The sequence below is a fragment of the Scardinius erythrophthalmus genome (assembly GCF_964197995.2).
Source record: "Scardinius erythrophthalmus genome assembly, chromosome: 14".
Lineage (NCBI taxonomy): Eukaryota > Metazoa > Chordata > Actinopteri > Cypriniformes > Leuciscidae > Scardinius > Scardinius erythrophthalmus.
Window position 1 is genome coordinate 22,536,201 of NC_138234.1, and position 23,137 is coordinate 22,559,337.

General features: G+C 41.8%; 2 protein-coding genes across 2 annotated transcripts in view; one reads left to right on the plus strand and one right to left on the minus strand.

Annotated features, from left to right (window-relative positions):
• LOC308701739 (interferon-induced protein 44-like) overlaps positions 1-23,137 on the plus strand; it is a 226,867-nt gene that overhangs the window by 104,061 nt on the left and 99,669 nt on the right. The window lies entirely within an intron of this gene.
• Positions 1,891-22,386, minus strand: midn (midnolin). The gene is made up of 8 exons (XM_081385271.1): positions 22,142-22,386; positions 19,733-19,964; positions 17,504-17,591; positions 17,360-17,422; positions 10,689-11,153; positions 10,427-10,547; positions 10,002-10,307; positions 1,891-2,850 (listed from the first exon to the last, which is right to left on the minus strand). The coding sequence occupies exons 1-8, from the start codon at positions 22,215-22,217 to the stop codon at positions 2,588-2,590; spliced, it is 1,614 nt and encodes a 537-aa protein (XP_081241397.1). The 5' UTR covers positions 22,218-22,386; the 3' UTR covers positions 1,891-2,587.

A 23,137-nucleotide genomic window follows, 5' to 3' on the forward strand; every position in this document is an offset into this window, starting at 1 on the left:
CTTGTAATCAGTTTTCATTGGCTACAAGAAAGAACAGGCAACTTAAATGATGTGATCAGAACTCCAACAAACTATTGAAAATGCCCCCCTTTCCCTCCCTCCACCCTCATTCAATTACCCTATCCTAAAAACCAGATCATCTCCTATGCTTTTTTTCAGTTTTCACTTCTTTTTTTTTTTACCGCTTTACATATAGGTGAGGCACACACAGAGTATATTTCATACATATATAAAAATTAAATAATGATTTTCTTGGGGGAAAGGGAGAAATTGTCCTTTTAAGTCATTTATCTGAGAAGGGAAGTGCATGTTGTCAATGTGTCCTTAAAGGACTTCTCAGTTGAGAGTTAGGGCACTTTGTCACTATAGCACTGCAGTTGAAACTTCCTTTTTTCAATTCAAATTTGTTGCTTCTTTGTAGGACAGCAGGGTTCAAGGGACGTAATCAAACAAACAATGGAACACACTGATGGAACCTGTTTAACCTCCAGGTTGTGACTTGTAACAATCATAAAAGACAATATTCTACCAGAGCTCCTATAAATTGATAAAAACCTGCATAAATGCGAATAATCTGTTCAGAATTTTTTTTTTTTTTGTACACACCGATAGGGCAAAACTTTAAGGCACCGAAGCCTTGACATAATAGAGCCTCCACCTCCTAAACACAAAAATTGCCCCAGAAAAAGTGATGCTTTAACAAAAACACAGGACAAAAACAAAAGAAACATCCCTATGTTGTCCACCACTCTGCAAGTGTTTAGATAATGAACGTTAAGGCCACTTGAACAGAAAAAAAAAGGAAAAGACAATGTTCCCTTTCAGGTAGGTAATCTCATTGCAAACTCAGTGAGTGCAACATCGATGTGGTTTAGGACATTTTCACGTTTATTTCCAAGTAGTCATTAGGGGCGAATGTTGGTTGGTTAGTCTCCATCTGGACAGGTCAATGGGAGTGTTGGGGTTTGCTCTGAGAATCCCTTGGATGTTGAGAGTAGAAAATATTCCATTGTTCCTTGGTTAGTCCAGAAACGATCCATGTACAGTAGAATTCCAGTCCTGTTTTGGTTTGCAACTGATATGTAACATCACGTTTCCAAATCGAAATCTGGGTCCCCTCCCCCCACCCCATTTTTCACAAATTCATGCTTGTATATCTTTTCTTTTCAGCACCAGTTTCTCAGTATTGTTATTATTATTATTTTCTACAAAAAAGGATCAGGATAATTCACACTTTTGCATGCAAAGAGAAGTCCCATATAGCAGCAGAACCGTCTGTCTGTGGAACGCCTGATTGAATATGTCAGTACGTCTATATATGAGGCACTATCAGAGTGTAAAGGGGGGAGATACGCTCCAGTCTGGATGTTTACGTGGGAATCTGCAAAGAAGTCTGGCCGAACGCACAAATTGTGTCACAACTGTCAGTGTTTGCTGGAATAAAACCATTGAACGGCGGGTTGTTTTAGTTGAGTGCATAAATGAGAGATTCCCCTCTGCCATTATAATGCACATTTGTAAACTATTCCTCTGGCACCCCACCACTCTCTCTATTATACACATTTAGACAGTAATGTATTTAAATGATTATAAAACATCAGATTCATTTCACAGCGTGACTTGAGCCTTGCTGAGCAACTGCTGTTTTACATTTGGTTAGTTGGTTTGTTTGATTTTGCGGAGGTAAAAAAGAAAAGTCGTTCTTATATATATATATATATATATATATATATATATATATATATATATATATACTAAAAACAACCAACTTCACAAGCCTCGCATCTTCAATCACATCAGCATATTTTTGTTTCGTTTCATATTCTAGTTTCCTACTTGAACCTCTGACTCTACTGAGCTGTTGTTGAGAAAGACTTTTTTGTATTTTTTGTACATTTATATACTAAACATGCACTGTGCCATTTCTTGCTTATGTTATGATATCATTTGTCTATTTCAAATCACAGGTGTGTGTGCAAATGAATCCTCCTCGTCTACAAGATAAAAAACCTGAATGCTTTGTGGGTAATGCTACATATTGTTTCAGAAATCATCATGATTCAAGAAAAACAGGACTTTAAAACAAAGATAACCCCCTTCAAATGATTCTTGAACTGTGAATGCCCATTCATAACGAAAAAAGGAGGAAGTAGAATCAGTATCTGATTTTTGTCAGTTCATCATGCCTTTTATTTGGCATGTATGGATCTTCCCCCAGGATAAAAAAAGAAAAACATAAAAAAGTAAAGAGAAAAACAAATCCCAACACCGATGACGTCTGCTATGCTCATTTGTGTTTACTTCTTGGACGTTCAGAGTCCAAATTCTGTCTATTCATCAGTCCAATCCATATCCAAACATCGTCATTTGGAAATGTAGTCTGTTCCAAGATCGTAGTCTATCAAGGACGTAAGGTAAGTAAAAGTCTGTGAATCTTCCTTTGTGTGAAGTCTTTGTGGTCACAGGATAGACGAGGAGTAAAGCCTACCATATTCTGAATGTACGTCTGTGTGTACAGTCTTCGGAAATTCTCCTCTCTAAAGTGTAAACCCCAATCTTCCTTGAAAATGGTGCAACCATTGCGGCTTCAGGCCATGATGAACTCCGATTTCATATCAGCTTTGACGTCGGGCTTCCACACAGAGTCCTCAAAGTCCAGGTCCAGGGAGCCTTCGCTAGACATACTGCTGTTGCTGTTGCTGCGCCCGGCCTTGCGGTTGGGGAGCCAGTGGTACGGGGCCCGAGAGTCTCGCCGGGCCTTCCTGCGCAGACGCTTCTGCTGCATGAGCAGCTGCAGTCGCTCCACCTTGCAGCGTGTGGCACGGTTCTCCGTCTGACGCAATCGGTCTCCTAAAGAACCAGGGAGAAAGAGTAAGAGTTAGAGTCTAGAATCTAAAAATAAATAAAAATCAGTCAAGCCTTGAATTGTTGCTTCAGACTACTTGGCACTGATTAAATTAGTATAAACTAGCTAAAGTTGCTAAGAATGTGCAAAACTACATAGTTCCAAAGTCAAATCCTGAGGTACATGCCATCTTAAAATTGCAACACTCATGACGAGACACTAAAAAAAAAAAAAAATCTGTGAAAGACATGAAACAATGGCCAAAGACGTTCATTTGAATGTGTATGGCTGTGATGGGTAGGAAATGTGTCGAAAAAAGACAATTTGTGCATGTCAACAAATATATATTTAAATAACAAAATATGTAAATAATAATAATAATAATCATCAATAAATGACTAGGAGGTTGCTGAATGACTAGTTGACCACTGTGACTCATCCCTAGCTGCCGCACCAAAGCATTCAGGCAGAGCTGGTTGACCAAGAAATACTTCATTCGCATTTGAGCATCTGATCCCAAGCTAGATCCACAACCCCGACAAGCATCCAAAACACAACATAAGGTAGTGACTATCTACGCTATGTTTTCAGCAGGGGGAAGTACACATATTTGGTCTAGGACAGAATGACTCAGTGCTTTGGATCCCGACTGCTGATCCTGCTGAACGTTATCAAAGGCCGGGTGCTGGATAAATAAACTAAAGTCTGAGTGGTGACGTCAATGTTCTTAAAAAGGCATGCTGCGATTACCTCCGGCCAATCACTCTCTCTTTTTTAGTCAGTACAGAAATAAGCACACTCTGCTGCCGTCTCATTTTAGAAGAGCATCTCAGTATGTGGCAGCAAGTCCTCTCTTCCCTTATCAGAAGTGGCTCTGGCAGGCGTGTCCTTGAGATAGGCTAAAGGGAGACGTGCATTCTCATAAAGGAACCTACATGCCCGCGAGGAGACCGCCGCCCACATGTGCATGTGCGCACACATTCCTAAGCGATACAATTTCTATAACAGGAAGCAAATACCTTGCAATTTCTAATCTCCTTTCTAAACCTTTCTAAAGGTTTTAGTGGCTAAATGCACCAATTTGCATGAGGGGGTTTTCCACTCCACAGCTCAACCCTAAACCTTTCATTTATAAATATATTCAAGAGAATGGAAGAGAAAAAGAAACCACAATCTATTAGCCAGCTCCATTAGGAACTATACCAGAATTAAATAATGAAATAGCCGGCTAGAATGTCAATAATCCCGAGCATAGACTTTCATCGCATGTGCTCCGCCACACATACGCACACAGCACCAGCAGCAGTAGCTTTTAACATGGATCGATGGCAAATTAAAAAGACCTATTGATTAAACCTTAGCTCTAGCGCAGCAATCCATCTCCAGGCGAGGACACTGCTATTGGCTTTCAATAGAAAATGCAAGCGAATGGAAATTGTAAGCGAAGTAAGCCGGGCCCTCCCCCCCTTTCTTTTCCTGGCCTGAGCTCATTGAACGAGTAATCACCCACCCAACCCCCCAATACCAAGACCCCCACCCCCATATGCACACATGGTTCACCCCTCCCCAATACCTCAGGAGAGAAAGACAGACAAGGAGGTAGAATGGGAAAGACAAGCTCTGGAATTCCACCCAGATTGCAATAGAAAAAGAGTTCAGATGCATATTCTCATTCGCTAATCAATTTCATCCACCTCTCCATATCAAAATGAAATCAGGATTTCGTGTGGCTTTAATTTCCCCCTTTACATAATACCTTTCCGGGGTGGGCGGGTTTGAGCCATCTAGGAAGGATTTGCGATACAAATGTAAGTGGTAGTTTTAATCATTTGGATATTTGTAGAGAAAGAACAGGCTGTACAAACAACAACAGAGATCCACCAAACAGTTCCTTCCTAACCTGGTTAGACAAATCAGATTTGGGGCTTTCTCTGGCTTTTTAGCATGATTAGAGAGGTTCTGGTCTTATAGGACCTTACAGGTTATGAAGGTCTTTGTTCGACAGCACAAACTCAACATATAAAGCATTCAGAAAGGTTTCTAATGGTTACACTACTGTTTTTCTCCTTCATCTGCCCTTTCAAAGAGTCTCGCTGCAACTCTAGGCCTCAAAAGTAGGCCAGCCACCTCACCTTGCAGCCTGTCAGCTCTTCTCTGCATACCAACTGGGGCTGGTAAAAAAAAAAAAAAAAACCTTGCTGCATAAGGCTGCGGTGCCCCAAGGGACCTAACTACAAAAAAAATCTGTGAGGAAAAAAAAAAAAAAAAAAGGAGAGGAGCTCATTAACGGCACTGGGCACGGCATGCCACTGTCAAGGTATTGTATGAAGCTTACAATGGTCTCAAAAGACATTAAGGCAGACCCTTGGCTACTAAGCCAAGTTCCTTTTTGTTCTTTGTGAGAATTTGTGGCCTCTGCCAATGTCCTTTCTCACACAGTCGCCCATTCAAACAGATCCACGCACACTGTAAAAACATCACCACTAGTTTGGCATGGCTTGGGGACTGTGCTGCAAGGAAAAACAAACTTAACTTGAATGTTTCGAACAACCCCCGCATCATTATAAGGACGAGCGTGGCTGCCCGGGGGGAGACTCAATGCACCCGTTTAGGGGGGTTATTATTAGGCTGTGGCATGGCTCACCAGCCTGAAGCCATCCCAACAGATCCGCCTAAGCTGTCGTGAGTGCAAAAAGAGTGAACGGCTGCGGTAGGGGGGCTGGGATACACTGGGAACAAAGGCAGAACAAGCAGTGCAAAAGCTCTCCCTTTTCTGTCCCTTCGTGCTTCCTAGACCCCTCCCTATGCTAAGGTTTGGACTCATACACATATGAGGGGGGGTGGGCGGACAAGAACAGAGAGTAATTTTGCTGCCAGCAACGATTGCAAGTGAACATCATGGACAGAAAAAGCCCCTCCCCCCTGCATTCACCCTCTCTGCCCTTCCCTTCCTCCCCTCATCCTCCTTCGCCAAAGATGCATTGTCTCAGAGCGAGCCGTGTGTGCTGCAGTGTCCTCACTGCGCACTTGGCATTCTCAGGCCTGCGGCTCAAATTAGGGGGGTTGGGGCAAAAAAAAGGGCTTGTGACAAGCTCTGCCCGAGCCTCAGGGGAAAGGAACAGGGGGAGGAGAGGACAAAACAACCCTGGCCCCGCCTCCTGCCACACAGCTGTTTGGGCCCGCGCATGAGATATACACCTGGCCTTCTTTCTTACCCCCTCCCCCCAGCACCCACATCCACCCACGTCCCTCCTCCTCAATACAGCCTCGTGACAGAGACCTCAGAGGAACATAAATTAAGACAGAAATAGGCAAATGAGAACAAGCCATGGAGGGTGGAAGAGATTACACAAAAAATCCCTCTGGAATCTAAAAAGTAGCAGCGTGCAAAAAGCTGGGATGTTATGCTCTCGCCTCGTGCTTTTTGAAGGGAGCGAGCTGATGTATGAGAATGTATTGATCCCTGCATGGAGGGAGAAAGATTCAGGCCAAGTGCTGATAACCACGTGAGAGAGGAAAATGGAAAGCAGGAGGATTAAGAATGAGGAGAGAGAGAGAGCAATGGAGGGAGGATTTTTACCCAATCGATGAGGCTGTTGGCCTGTCTGCAGGTATTAGGTCAGTTAAGCAGGGTTTTGGGTAAACATTAAGCCCAACCCAACGTGTCGGCCCACAATACAGCGATCTGGCAGTCTCTCTGAGCTTCCCTTTAAACATTGATCCATTAAAGATCAGCTTAATTAACACTTGTCTTCGACTTGTTTGTTTGTTTGTCTTGATAAGTCTTCTGATCTTTTCGAGTCTGGGTGCAGCAATCACTCTACATCAAGGGGAGATGTCTTGGCAGAGGAGGAGGGAGTTACACAAAAGTATGTCACAGTGTGTCAGACATCAAACTTTGGCCTCTAATGGTTCTTTTTTATCCAGTGCTACTGATTTCCCCAAACATAATTTGAAAATGCAATACACTCATACAATGAGTTGAATATGCTTCCTCCCAGATGATAATATTTTTAATTTAGGTATTCAAATTTATTTTCATATATTTTGGAGGTATAAAGGTAAAAATTCTGTCAAAAAACCTGATTTCTGATTCCTGATTTTAAACTTAAAAACTGGTGGTTAAATGAAAAACTTGGTAAAATGTTTTTAAAACCACAAGAAACCAAAATAGATACAAAGAGTACATTTCTAGAACATGGCATGTGTTTTAAACAATTTTAAAATACATTCTTTATTGTGAGCACTCTTAAAGTTCATTGACCAATCTACAGGGTCAGCCATTTATATGGATACACCGTAATAACATGGGAATGGTTGGTGATATTAAAGTCCTGTTTGTGGCACATTAGTATATGTCATGGTCACCACCCATCTGTGAGGGGGCAAACTCCTCAAGATGGGTGGTGACCATGACATATACTAATGTGCCACAAACAGGACTTTAATATCACCAACCATTCCCATGTTATTACGGTGTATCCATATAAATGGCCCACCCTGTATAGGCATTTATAGCATTTGCGCTGTCCAAACAAAACTCCTCAGGATCTTCTAACAAAGTGACCAGCTTTGCCCCCAAGAAAATGCTATTTTATAGTTTGCAATGTTCCTGTTAAGATGTACTCTGAGATCAGTAGGTACTCCTGTTCTATAGGCCAGCTGTAGCTAACTCCCAGAGAGCTGGGATGGGCGCCAGTGTTGCCTCTGGGTTGGGAGGAGCTCGGAGTGGGTGCACAGCATAGGACAGGCATTGTGTTCAGCCATCTGCACCCCTAGCAAGAACTAAACCAGGGGAGCGGCCAAAGCCTGACATCTCCATTGCTTCTCTGATGCGATGGCATCAATGACCCGGCAGGGAGCTGTGGTCTCAAATGACCACAATTTGCATACTAGGAGCAATAAAAGACATCGGATATGGCTAGCCATGGCCCCCGCCTGATGAGCAGCTAAGGATAGTCAGCCTGGGGGGTTTCTTACATGCTTGTTGGCAGTGAGCAAGGAGGGGGAATGAATTATTTAACCCCCGGTTGAGCTGGGCAGGTCAGAGCACCACAGTGACACGGTGAGAGCCCTGGGGCACTTGATCAAGCAATCCGCACAGAGGCAAACTGTCTCTTTTGGGTTAGGAAAAGAACTTGGCAATGTTTAAGCACCAGGGAACCCAGGACAAAGAGGACTGAAATCTTGACATTTCACATCGCCGCAGTATGTACACAGCAGCCAGGAGCGTTTGCTTTCGGTCGGATTAAACGAGCGAGGGGAGGAATTCAAGCACCCTTCCTTGTTCTTTCTCTCTCACCCTGCTAAAATACAGCTCCACCCTGACGCTCTTGCACAGCCCAAACTAAACTAACCTGAGCTGACAGATAGTACAGAACATTGAGGGGCGAAAGCATTCCTGCACTATCCGCCCCCTCCCAGTTTGAAACTTGTTTCATCCCCCTTCCCTCCCTCCATTCAGCGCAGTGGCCAGGCAACACCAAATCTAAAGGCCAGTCCTAAGTTCTAAACCTACAGGCATTCATTCTTTCACTCTCTCTACAAAAGGCGAGGCCTGTACACTACCGCACTATTTGAGCACACTAGGTCAAACAAAGGGGCTGCCTGCAGTGGGCAAAGTGGTCTGAGAGACCCCGGCGAGCACAGGAATTTGAGTCAAGAATAGCCGACCCTCTTTGCAGCCCCAGCTCTCCATCCCCCATATTCTCTCCAACCTCACTGCAAACACTGACTACAGTCTGTCAAAGCCAAATATATAGAAGAACAGTGTGCATAGATGGATGTCTAAACAAGTATGGTGGGGATATCGGGTTCGTTTGGTCTGCAATCACATCAAGTAGACAGTATACTGAGAAATGATGATACCCTGGCTAAAAGTATGTGACATTTCAAAGGGGTCATGAAAGACACAGGTGTCTGTCCAATGTAGACAAGTTGGTCACCAGGTGCTGAGAGATAAAGGTCTTAAAGAGCTCAAAACAAATGTCTGGCGATCTCACAACAAAATCTCGACCTACACCATGGGTTCACAAACATGTTGACAAGCAAAACAGTTTTGTCCAGAAAATAGGCACAGCGTCCTGCCATTTTTTTCTCTCTTGCCCAAGAGGAAGTGCCAATTAATCAGTGGGCAGTCACTGGCCGGATATAAACAACAATTTTATGAATGGACTCTTGGTATTTTCCCTCCGCCTCCTCTTGCTGACTTTCAAACACAATGAGCATTCTCTTGGAGCTCATATTTATTGTGTAAATCTCTATTTAAAGGCTGATGTGAAAACAAGTGTCCAGTGAGTAGCCCTGGCTCTGACTGCTGAGACAGTTTTTGCAGATGAGCAAGAAGGGAACCAGTAGGATGGCCCATTTAATTTCAATGTGGGATCAGTATAAAAGGGAGAATCAAGCCAATGACTGAGTATTATGCAAGCAGAAGAGGGGTTAACACACGGGAAAAGTATGCATCCTCTCAAAAAATGCGTAGGATTCCTAACCCCTTTGTGAAAATCGAGTGACCGAAGTGATTCCACCCAAGTAGTTGATGATATGTTTTCATATTGTGCAGTGTTAGCTTGGTATGCTTTTAATCTAGTCTAGATTGATAACAGGCCCGTGCTTTGAACAGTGCGAGGATGATATTTCTTCATTATCTCTGTACTCTCCAACAGTGGTGTTTCATGACAGAGCAGTTCAATTTCCTTCTCAGCGCTAAAGTGAGCTGCCCCAGATAATCAGTTTTTACCAGACAGAGCGGGGTACCTGCCACACGTCTGTGAGCGCTATCTCGCTTCGTTATCTCTCTCGCTCTGGCTCTCTGCCTTCTTCCTCTTGGTAACAGAGTAGTCCACCCCCATTCTTTGCCTCTCAGAGGAAAGAGGACACCGTCAGCACAGAGACAAAGCCAGACATGCTGTGGCTGCTGGAGCATGACTACCAGGGCCTGAAAGAACAAGCCTACTTCCTTCTCCACCTCTCTAACATCTTCACTTTTCTTATCCTTACACCCTTGTCTTGGACCTTCTGAAGCTATGTTAACACTGCCTTGGATTTGAATCCTGAACCTCTTGGCTACAATCTAAATACTTTTAGCTACAGTAAACACTCCAGGACATGCATCACTACAAGGCCAAATTCAGGCAAATGCAGTAAAACTTACCGGGAGGCTTGCACATGCGGATCTGGCTCTGGCACTGCACCAGTGGGTGGAGGGTGGGCTGAGTCTCAGAGGGCACTCTGGTAGGCAGGCCGGTTAGTAGGGGAGTGTGGGGAGGTGAGGGCGGTGGTGATGGTGCTGGCGAACTTGGGCTGTTGCACTGGGTCTGGTAGCGGAGCTGCGTGAGTGATGGTGGCATGCCCTGGTAATGCCTGGTGGCACTCAAAAGGTCATTCAAGATTTGGAGGATGGTGCCTATGTCCCGCCTGGGACGTCCGGTGCTGTCCTGACAGTTGGGATGCAAAGTGCCTTAGGGAAGAACCAATTTAGATATTAGATACATTATAGATATAGGTTAATTAGATTACATAAATCTTCTATATACTGTATAAAGAAGAATATTTAAATCTTCTATTGAGAAGTTGTACCTGAAAATGTTCCGGAAAAGACTCCAGGAGCATGGTTCACAAAACTTTCAATGATAGCGCCTGGTTTGCGGGACCGCGAGGGAGTGTTACAGTTGCCAGATGTCTTTGCTGGGCAGTTGGCCTGTGCAAAACATGGGCCAGTGGTCAACACTTAGTGTGGTTTTTACATCTTAGTGCATCTTATCTAATTGGTAAATTAACTCTATTGCCATTATTATACCAAATTACTGAATTGTTAAATATAGGACAAACAGTGGCTCACCTCTGGACAGGAAGCTGCAGGACTGGGGCTGCTTGGAGAGGTGGGACAGGCCGAAGATGGTTGCGGGGAGTGAAGAAAACTTCCAGGGAGTTGAGAGGGGTTTAATGGAGGGCTACAGTGCCCTGGGGCTGAGGTGGGGTATATGGGAGGAACAGATGGGATAGAGGGGGAAGGTGGGAAGGCCGCAGGGTTAGATGGGAGCTTTGTGTTTGGATGGTGAGGATGTGGGTGCGGGTGATGTGGGTGGGGGTTGTGTGAAACCCTCGCCATCCCAGAGGCAGAGCCCGAAGCTCCATGAGACTGTCCTGTTGTGCCTTCTGGACTCCCGCGTGATATGAGATGCCGATGCTGTAACTGTGGGCCGCCCGAGTGCTGCGCTGCCAACTGCAGTTGGACAAACATCATATGATCGCCTACTCGCAGAGCCAGGGTTAAAGGAGACCGGCCAGACAGGAAATCGCTGACCTGTGAACAGGAAATGAAGAGGGGGGTGGCTTTGGTTATTACATTTGTACTGCTATAGACTGGAAAAGAATTTGGCAATATGACTGAATGCCTTTTTATGAATAAGCAGAAGTATACAAAAGGCACACACATACACACAATACTCTACCATTCAGCACACCCACGAAACACTAACTTCTGTCTGGCCCCAGGCCTGAAAAATCAGCCATAGAAACAGGATGCAGACCCACTCGCCACACAGTCACATAATAGCTAATTGTTTGAAAGGCTGGACCGGAAAGGCATGTCCATTTTAGGAGTACCCAGAATGGTAGTAGAGCCAAGGGTCTCTCCGACCCCTTGAAAACAAGGCGAGAAATACAGAGTGCTGGCTGACCTGTTGTTAACCTTTTGAATCACTAGGGTCTACCCTCCATCGTTTTTTCTCTAGCTCTTTTGCTGATCTATTTTTCCATCGAACAGCCACTCTCACAGTCGAGTGGCCTTTACCACTCTGTGCATTTCACTGACAGACGTGGAAAGCCAGACACAGAGACCCTTTTCCATCTTTAAGAAGGATAAAGTAAAAAAATAAAAATAAAATCCTCCTTGATATCCATGTTTTAATATGAGCTCATAAAATTAAAAGAAAATACACTGAATATCCTGTCAAGTTTGATTGCAACCCATTTAAATGTCAATTGTGAAATTGGTGGCTCACCCCAGAGTGAGGGTGGATCCCACCCCTGACTGACAGCTGTCTTGTGAATTGATTTGCATCTAATGCACAAATTAGACTCCAACAAAAGGTTCCTATAATTACTCTACTTCCATTGCCATATAGCGGAGTGACTTTGTAATAGGACAAAGGCTTCGAATAACTGCAGCAAGGATGGCGCTGAACATCCAAGCACTAATAATTAAAATTATTTGGGCTTGCGAATCATCAAGTAAAGTGTGCCAGACCCCACATTAGCCTTGCAGATCAGTCATCATAAAGCCCAAGCATCTCACTGACTCACTGAAAGCCCAGACTCATCCCACATAATGAGAGAGTGTGTGAACCCCCATAAACCAGTAAAAATGCCTCTGAAAGGTGAGGACACGGTCTGCATAGACATTCCCCACAACAGCCGTCAGTGAGTCACGCAGACCTTTGTCAATACATCGGCCAGCCCACACGCTTCTGGTGCAATAAACGAATGACCACAAGGACACAGTGGGTTTACAGATCTTCAGTCTTCACTTACACGGCATCTGAGAAATGCGTGTGCAAGTATACATTTAAAAATGTGTTTGTGGTGTTTTAAGTGTTCTTGTCATGACTAGAAAAACTAAGAAATATTAACAGACCATTATGGAGAGTCTTGGTGGTTGTGGAAGAACGCTCATTTAATTATCAAAAGAGTTTCAGAAATTCCAGACTTTGGCTAGATCTGTAACACTGCTATATAGAATCTGAGCCTGAAGTGTCAACATGTAGTCTATAATGCCGAAAATGGACAAGGTACTCGAAAGAGACCGCAAGTGTACGTTTGCACAGGTCTCTTTGTTCTAAGGCCACCAACTATCTCTCGTCAAGGCACTCAGATCAAGTTCTATAACCGAGCGCACTTGACACTGGCTTGGAAATGCCGGAGGCCTACCTGGATCCACCATTTCTTCACTCACTACATGAAAAATCTAAATAAACTACAGATCACAAACTCCAAACAGGCACACAAGGAATCAGTGACCACATTTTTTTTTTTTATTCGCAGAACTGGAATGCCAAAAATTCAACATTAATCATTCCTTGTCTTTTACATATTAGCTTCACATTTAGGCTAATATGTTTTTAGCTATCAATAATAATGCTGTACAATGCAGAAAAAAGATAACTATTATTTTTACGTAATTTTCCAGGTAAAGTATCCGTAAAACAATTTTTTTTAGTTATTTGAAGCTAAATTAAAAATATCTAGACTGATATTTTTCTGCGATTGTCTATTTGTATCTCTAGGACTTGTTTTGAAAGGACTTTTTTTTTACTGCATAGGCAGATTTTTCGCTCTTAGTATAAACAACTTCACTGAAAGTGAACAAAATCTGCCAGATCATTACTTGAATGGAAACAAATCTTAACATCTCCTGCAGAGTTTCTTCTCACGTAAATTGATCTTGTTTTAAGGATTTTTAGACATTTTACTGGAAAAAAAGTCAGAAAGACACTTTTTTTTGTTGCACTCTTCATTCATTTCGCAAATTTAACACTAAATTCAGTGCAGAAAATGCAGGAAAAGTCTGCATATTCTGTTTAGGTTCATTTAAAAGGTAACAAAGGTAGATACTGACATGTCTATGGCAACAAGTTACCATGTTGAAGAATTCTATACTTGTATAAGCCAACATTGGTTCACCTGAAACTGACTAGCGCTACTATTCCTTTATCTTTGCACTTCGTCCATTTTGATTTGTTGGGGAGGCATTTTGCTCTGCAGTGGGCTGCGGTTGCTATGCAGTGAAGAGCGAGTGAAGGAGAGAGAAAGAAAACATGATAAGGGGAGACAGGGGAGGAGGGCTGGGGGAGAAACCTTGTAGCGAGAGAGAGGGTGGAGGGGTGTAAGGATGCCAGTAGATGCTGATGAAATATTCAGTGAGAGTACGCCTCTGGCTCCTTCCGTTTTTTTTTCTCCCTCCCAACTCTATAGCTGACAGTTTTATTTATTGGGGTCCCTGCGGTTCAAGGAACTCATTTTCAGGCGGTTTCTTCTGTAGCACAGGAGATATGGGGCAGGAGCTCGGAACAGCACCAGGCTGACGTTCACCCAGAGTCTGAATACACCCATCTATGAAGGGTCAAATCAGAAAACAGGTTCTTTTGATACCAACCATTACTAAAAGACTACTGGTCACCTATCAAAGGCCTCAGCAAACCCAGAAAGTTCAAAACCAGCTTATTAACCCTCATCATCGACTGGCTGGTTTTGAACGCACCAGGGGGTGGTATAGCCTAGTCCTTAGGAGCACGAATGGTGTGGATGCAATAACAAGCTCCTTTACAATAATCAATCACTCGCATCTTTCTTCAAACCCTGAAGAGACGGCTACTTTTAAAGATTTCACTCGAGGGGTTTGACCTACTCAAGGTCTACATAAGATTGAACGCTGAGGATTCAGTGGGTAAAGGCTAAATTCGATCATCCAGAACTTGCATGGAGTCTCTTTCCATCATGTCTGTAGACCAAAACTAAATCATTTTAAGGCACAGACAGAAACGATTGCCTTAAGGGGATAGTTTTTCAAAAACGAAGATGCTGTCATCATTTATTCAAAAGATTTTTTCTGTTGAGCACAAAAGAAGATATTCTGAAGAATGAAAATATTAGGTCCAATTGAAAATACTTTTCAATTTAAAAAGCACAGAGATTTTTTTTAAATATCTTTCATGTTTTCCACATAATAAAGAAAGATGATACAGGTTCGGAGGAACATGAGGTAAGTGACAACGGCATCTTCATTTTTTGCTTCTGCCGTGTCCCCTCTTCCTCATTCTCTGAGCTCCGGGTGACCATCAAAGATATGCGGCGTGAAAGCGCAACACCTTTTTCCTCAGATGACTGAACAGATTAGTCTGGGTAGGCGAGAGACTGAGTCAAAACAGACGTGTCGCACTTGCAGCCAACAGGATTCAAAATATCTACAATCATGGGAATCATCATTAATTATTAATGACTAAAAAAAAAAACATTTTGAGAAAGGTCACAGAATAAACAAACACTAAGAATGACAAATATAAGAAACAGTGCTAAAAAAGTAACAGCTCAGTACAGAAGAGGAGTTTAACTCTGATTAGAAAAAGCTTGTGGCTTGGTTATCGGCTAAAGAGAAGTTCTCCATAGTCCCCCTCCCTCCCTCCTTCCTTCCTTTTCAGTTCAGTCACGAAACTGAGCACTTCAATCACAAAGGCGGATGGGAAACAAGAACAGTCACGAATCAAAGTGATTGCCCATGTCAACTTAGTCCCCCTTGGATCGGGAGTGCTCTCTGTGCAAACACACATAGGCATGGCCCTGATCACAGATCAGATGAATGCAAACGAATATCTCCTCCCATGTGCCAGCTGTTCACACAACATGCCAAAACCCACCTTTTCCATTTCAAATATTTGCTAAATCCAAAAACTTCATTGTGGATATGGCACGAAAGCCATCGACGTCCCGTGTAGCCTTGCCACTCAGTGTGACGTGCGATCCCACTGCTTCTATTTTTGTCCTCAATCTATACCTAGGATTCTGACTCATCACTGTCCTCCCTGGTAATCACATACACTCCAGACCCTCCTCAAGGGTGACGTCACTACGGCCATTTCTCATATTCAGTTCCTCTCATCCCTTGCTCCCTCTGGGAAGGGGGTTGGGCGGGTGGAAATGACAAGGGGGTGACTGAGAGGTGACTCGCTCTATATTGTTGAATCCCATTATTTGCATCTGTCCATTTTCAGACACAATGACAGGCACCGGACCCATTCTAAAGTGAGTAGGTGGGTGTCTGAAGGGTGGAGAGTTATGACAGGAAAACATCTCTAGTCTGTGGCACTGAGGCTTGCTTGAGGAAACAAACCAATTTGTTATCCCCCAAGGAAAAAGCGAGCAATCTACCTGCCTATAGAGGTGGATTAGCACAGAAACCTCTAATTAATGTACTCCCATCGCCGGAAGAATCAGACACCAGTCATTATTTCCAGCAACAAAGCGCTGCTCGAATGCAAAAATGGCGTTTAAATGTTCAAGAGGATCAATCAAGTGGACTGCATAAACTGGGCTATATTTTCCCTTGGAACTAAGAAACTCCTTGATGTCATTCCGTTCTTCCTCTTTAATGGCGGAGAGGGTAAAACTGGAGACTATGGAGAGACACGCGAAACCACAGCAGCTTTAAATTATAGGCCAGAAAAAGCTGTTAGGCCAGAGTTACAAGGGGAAAAATGCCATTCCAATAATTGCAAGCCTTCCCTTTCCATAAAACAGTCTGGTTACGAGGAAGTCTGAGATAGATCTTTCCCTGGAAGCTAACACTGTAGCTCTTGGAATTCTGCTATGTATATGTGGCCGTCCACTGTAACAACGAAGCCTGACTTTAACTAGCCATACATGACAAGAACGCTAGGTATCATGGAGCGCAGATCACTTTTTACAGTCGTTGTGGCTGCACAATGGTGTTGACTAATTTCAGTTCTGAAGGACTGATATGTCTCACGTTTGACAATGTTACTGACTCAGTTCATGTCTGTAACCATGAAGCTACAAAAAAGACACAAACGATGACTAAAAATGACGATTTCTAAAACGGGGTCGTTTCATAAGCAACCGAATTACATTGCTAGCTGCCTAGTGCCTGCAAATAGCTAATTAGATCAGAGGAAAAGCACAACTAACGTTTGCACGGCACTGCAAAAGGGTTTTTTTGATAAGAAAGGACAAACGTGAGCCACTTTTAACAGGTTAAAAAGCTTTTCTACAGAAAGAGGAGACACTGCAGCTGCCGGGAGAAGGCATATTGAGCATCTTGATCAAGAGTGGTGTACTCCCCTGTCTACCCTTTCCCCTTGTACACTCAACCACACTTCTGTCGTCATTACAGATTGGCCCTTTACTCTCCAAAACAAATGCACACACTGATGTCACTCACACACAAACACAATAATCCAGGATTTCCCAAAATATCAGCAAGAAGATGCAGTGGAGGTGGATTATTTTCATGCACATACAAGTGTATTTCAGAATATATAACTGTCAATATCCAACATTAGATTGGATAACCAATCAAAACATTAAGTAAAATGAGGTAAGCATACACTTTAGATAAATAGTAGTTGCAGAGTTTCTATCATTTGTAAGGTGGTGTTTCAATGAAGTGGCTTCTAGGTGGGGTTTGCCTCGGCTCACAGATGTTGCCTAGAAACTGGAAGGTGTTTCTTAAAATATGCGTAGTAAGTGTGTGGAGGTCTTTGAGTTAAAAGCTTAGAAGGGCATCATCTGTATCCCATTACCCTATGTGTCAGTGCAACATCTTGCCCAGTAGAGAGTTCAAAAACACACAAATGATCCTTTAAAAAAAAGAGCCAAGTGCGGGTGTGCAGTGCTGCCCTGGCAATTAGGTTAAGTGTACGCACAACTGTCCATTTTAATGGGCCACTGTGTAATTCAAACATCTACTGGGATGACCTTATTAGAGTGAAACCTTACCTGGGTTTCCGTCAAGCTCTCCAGCGCCTGCATTACTGACTGCTCAGGTCTTGATGCTTGAGACTTTAGGAAGAGAGAAATTAGGGTAAATATAAGTGTGACAAAAAGGATCAACAAATATAAAGTAGCTCATGCTATTTTTACCATTAGGCCTGCTTCAACTGTCGGAACCAGCGTTAACTTGCTCCCATCCGTTATTCCCAAATCTTGAAGTTTTCCTGAACTCAGGCGTCTAGAAAGATCAAGGAGATGTTAGTCTTCAAAACTCAAGATGTGAAAAATTCCAGCAAGTTAATTCAAAACAGATCTGTTTACGACTTTCTTCTGCCAAACACAAAATAAGATATTTTGAAGAATGTTGTATAACTGTTTCTGTCCATACAATGAAAGTCAATGGGGTCCAAAATTTTATGAAAACCTTTAAAAAAAAATTTTTTTTGTTGTTCCACAGAAAAATAGTCACATAGCTTTGGAATGACATGAGGGTGAATTTTGAGTGAACTATCCCTTTTTAACTGTACACTATAACAGCATGAAAATAACAGTTTGGTCCGGACATGATGTACATTTATCTAGATATAGATATTTATACAAATAAAGAAAACAAAGTAAGCTTATACATGTGTAGCCTCTACCAGTAGACAATAAAATTGTCTGATAGCAGTGCATAAACAAATCAGCATGTTTAGTCCAAAAACTCCCCCGCATGAATCCAAATGTTTCAAATAAACTGTCTAAATGTATTTTTAACCCACCAATCCTTTAAAAATGTCTGTCCTAGTGGCATAATGTACACACATGTGCTCAGGCTAAATGTCACCACCTCCTGCCGAACAAAGGGACTGAGCACTTGGCCTGGAGGCAGCTAAACCAAACAGAAGAGATTAAGCGACGCTCTTCGTTTTAAAAGGATGATGTAATTTGGTGGTGATTACTTGTGAGGGCTTTTCAATCATCCCAATTCAAAGCACAAACAATGCAACTGTTTGGGTCATTTGCAAGTGACAAAAGAGCTTCTCTCTCACCTCCTAGCTCCACCACCCAAGTGCAATTGTTAGGCAATGTGCAAACTGCCCTGAAACTAACATTGCCTCTTATTTCCTTAACGTTCGCTTAGAATATTCTAACACAGCAGCGCAAGTCCCACTATGAATGCTTTATTCCTCCGACATCAAGTTTATAATGACAATTACTAATGCCATGCATATTCTAACCAAGCAAACGAACCAGTTTAATCAAGAGATTAGGAAAATCTATTTATATGCATGTCCTACTGTCAGCGGGAAACACCTTTGGGCCCTTTATAAGCTGTAAAGCTTATATTGCTTGCATAATGTTTTGAAACAGTAGTACAGTTTCAGATATCACAGGTTTCTAGCGAACCTTGCACATGGTCTAACTGACTTCCACAGCACACTGTCAACAGCTTAGATCACTTTCATTTCTTTATTCAAGAGGCTGTGGACTGCCACAGCAAAAATAAAAAATAAAAAATAAAAAAATAAAAAAAATGTTTTGGTGCTGTGCATGCAACAAAGTGAAACAGGGCTATAAGAGCATCTATGGCAAGCCATTTCCTTTACTAATTAGTTACTAGTAGCCTACTTATTCTTGTTCTAGTAAGAGACTACCTTTCTTTGTCATACTAGTACTTATTCCGGTAGTGCCAACTATCTATTCAGTAAGCCATCAACTGCTCATTCCTTGCATACTGGTGATTATTGTTTTGCTTGTAGTCAATATCCCAATATTAGAAACTACACTGGAATAAATGATAGTAACTATTTGAATGGTTAAAAACTACTAAACAGTTAGTACTACTACCTAAAGAGTTGAAAAACTGGATTCAAGTACTAGTCAGAAGTGAATGTATGTATGTATGTATGTATGTATGTATGTATGTATGTATATATATATATATATATATATATATATATATATATATATATATATATGAACCACAGATCTCCTTAGAATTGCAATTGATTACCAGTAACGACAGTAGTTACCTGTCATTATTGAAATAGAGTCAAGTAGGTAAAGAATACGCCATAGTATTAAATGAATAAGTACTGGTTACTAACTGATTAGATACTAAACAGTACTGCTAATTCAATGCACTAGATATCTAATGAATATTTGCCAATGAAGTGGAAAGATTACTACCAGTAGGCTACTAGTGATACAAAACAAGTACTGGAAACACAAAAAATATAATTCCTACTAGTTAGTTCAACTGAATAAATGTTAAAACGGCTTGCCATCGGAGGTGGCTGCAAATCCAGCAAAAACCAACCTTCTGACGTGCTCTTAACCATTGTTAAACACAAGCAACCGTGCAACCTAACAGTAACACATCAGGCTACTACTCACGTTTCTTTGTGTAGCAGAGCGAGTCTTTCTTTGGGGACTTTCAGTCTTTGAGAGAGTCTTCTCTTTAGCCCTTCCACGGTCTCTTCTGCGGGAAGGGAGAGCTCGAAGCGTGTGCCGGTGGTGGAGTGGATGTACAAATTCATGGGGGGCTCGCCGGAGACGCTCTCGCAGGACGGCGCAGTTCCGCGACTGCTGCAGCTCCGGGCGCTCGGATGCTGGTCCATTCGATAGCCTACGATAGAGGAGACAGGGTCGGTGGAAGCGGACGGATGGACAGGGCTGGATCTCTCAGTGGAAAGCTATCTGTAAAAGCTCTTGGAAAATATTCCCAAATGATTATTCCCGTTTGGTGATCGATCCTGCTGTGAGCCTCCAAATTAATAGCTTCTTTTACAGCAGTATTTAATTCTAATTTTCCGATAGTGCATAAACATGGATATTCTGTTAACTGTAGTCCTTTGTCGTTGACAGTGTACTGCAAAACCAGCGCAACGGTTTCTTTAAACCCCAGCCCTCATCGCGAAGAGAAACTCCAGTGAAACACGCATAATAATGCCCGTTGTTTCGCCGTATCTCGCTTCCACTGTGCAGCTACGGTTACGCCCACAAAAGCGCTGTCCAATCAGAGGAGGCTTCTGTAAAGACGTCACACGCTCGTGGCCAACGAGACAACAGACTCCTCACCCACGTGGAGCACAAACCCCGCCTCCTTTTTCTCCCCACATCGCTGTCCTCATTGAGGACAAATCCAATCTGAGTGGGCGAGGAGCTCCAGTCCTGGAGTTCCAACCTACTCTTACCAATTCCACACCATTCATGAGGCAAACTGTCAAAGTAACAAAAGTCACCGAATATCACCTTGAATGTTTAAATGGCAACACTAACGGTATGTTTCCAAAACAACGCATTATAAACAAAAAAGTGTCTAGGTTGTATATTTGACTTTTATGGGTCGAATTTTCTGTCAGTAATTATTATTATTTTATTTTTTTAAGGTTCGTCTTGCGTAACCCATTTTGTTTCAGCGATTTTGGTGTTATATTTGTGATATGTAAAATTTTGTTTGTTTAATCGCGCGACTACATGGCTACTTTCGTCGATACAAACAGTGATATAGGTTTACCTCCATAATTCGCTGTCCTTTTTACCCCCACCTTTAATTTTTTACACATTGATTTATGGGTGATTCTTCAATGATGACAGCAGTTTTGGGAACAGAAATATGTTATAAATAAATACAACTGTATTCAGAGATAAAAGTTAACATGTCTCTGTGTGAGACATATTCAATATAGAGAAAACTGCCATACAAAAAATCTTTAAAATCAGTCAATTTACGTATAAAGCTATAATGATACTGAAGAATCATCCATATGCAAATATCTAATTATACACGCATGTTCTAAGAGCCTGTAATCTGTCTACGTGTGCAGCTTACGTTTGAAAGCCTGTATTATGATTATGATTATCTCTATTCAAATAGTCCTCCATAAAAGACAGTATGCTCTTAAGGAAACGTCGCGTCCCAGACCAGTCATCCAGTATAAGCATCGCTTGGGGCGATACACAAATTGACACTTACGTCAATCACTCATCATGATCTCGTGCCAAATGTGCTGTAAGCTACAGTCTGCAAACGTCTACAGATGGTTGGGCCAGCTATGATATAACACCTTATCTAAAGAAACTACTGATAAAAAATAACTTGTTTCGGGTTAAATGGCAGATCTGTGGAAAAAAACTAAAACTCTGGCATAATGCCCAAGTGTATGCCAGACTTTACAACTTATTCACGTGGTGCATGATCAGAGCCATCACTGAGTTGTGTGAACCAGTGTGAGAAAAAAATATATCTATCCATCCATCTACAATTTACGGTGTAGTTTTAGCGCCAGCCAGTGACCAAAATAGGTATAAGCCCATTTCCAAACAAGCGAGGCAGGTCCAAAACAACTTTTTTTTTTGTCGCATAAGCAAGAAATTAACATCAAGTGGAAGCTTAGAAGCTTAGTATTTATTTGCTACTAAAAGGAAAAGTTCACGCAAAATACATTTTTATGTCATTTACCAACATGTTGATCCAAACCCATCTGACTTTCTTCCGTAGAGAACAAAAGGAAACTTAGGCAGAATGACAACCTCAGTATTTTATGGAAAAATATGCTGCATTGAAACCGTGGCAGTATTTTAATTTTAAATGTCTTTAATTAAAATCTCTTTAACTTCCCAAATTCAAATAATTTAAGAAGGTCGGAGCTAGATTTTTTTCTCAAAACAAATGTAAAAAGTCAAATTAAACACGTAACTTGCTTTAAAACGAAACTGCAAAACTCAAAAAGAATAGACAGCAAACCAGCTGTTGCATAAAAAGTTCAATATCCTTATTAAAAATATGACTCTGACACTTACCAATAATTGTGGCGAAAACCTCAAAGTTTCGCGACAATGTCTCAGAATCCTCCACAAGGTTGCCTAGCTTTGGCATGTATAGAGAAAATATTGATATAGTTCAGATTTGTCCACAAAGAATATCCGCTAAGATGTGCCTGGGTTAAATGAATCGGCTTTCCCAGTGCAGACACCGGTTTAAATCCCAAGTCTATTCCAGTGTTCCTGCCATGCGAAGCTACACCGTGTGACAGCATTCGAGCGTCGGAGTTGAAGTACAACACCTCTTTACAAAGCAGCTCATAGAATGGGTGGAGTCTTCGCTTCTTGCGGTGTCAGCATGTGATTTAAGGTGGAGGCCTTAAATCACATGCTTTATTTCATTTTTATGGACATTTCATAACATTTGTATGGATTAATGATAGTAGTTTCACTCGAGTGTAATCTAAGAGTGAAAACGAGGTTCATTTGGATGGTAAAACACAGATATAGCCAAGTTATAAGATCCGAGCCACCTTAAAAGATGTTAACATGGAGAAGCCATTGATTTAGCAGGGGCGTGACTATGCCCTGACGTCATAAAGAAGTAACTGGGCAACCAGTCAAGGAAAACACATCGCTTGGATACGAGAGAAGTCTACGGTAAACAACAAACTTACGTGGAATTCGAATCTCAGAAAGTTGGTATAGCAAATAAGCCTACTAAAGATCAATATTTCAAGAAATAAAAGTATACATGTTATGTAAGGAAATAATTTGAGCATTTTATAAAATAAATTATATAAAAAGGTAAACTCAAACCAAACAAATATAGCACTATAATTATATAGTTTTAATATACTATATATTTATTTTACTTACATATTTTTTTTTTTGGAGTTTACATTAGTAAACTCCAAAAAAAAAAAAAAATGAGTTGAATTTTTTAAATAAAATGTTGAAAATTGCTTATTTTGATGAGTTTAAACAATGTAAAAACATATTGTCATAACTTATTGATCATAAAAAAATGCTAAA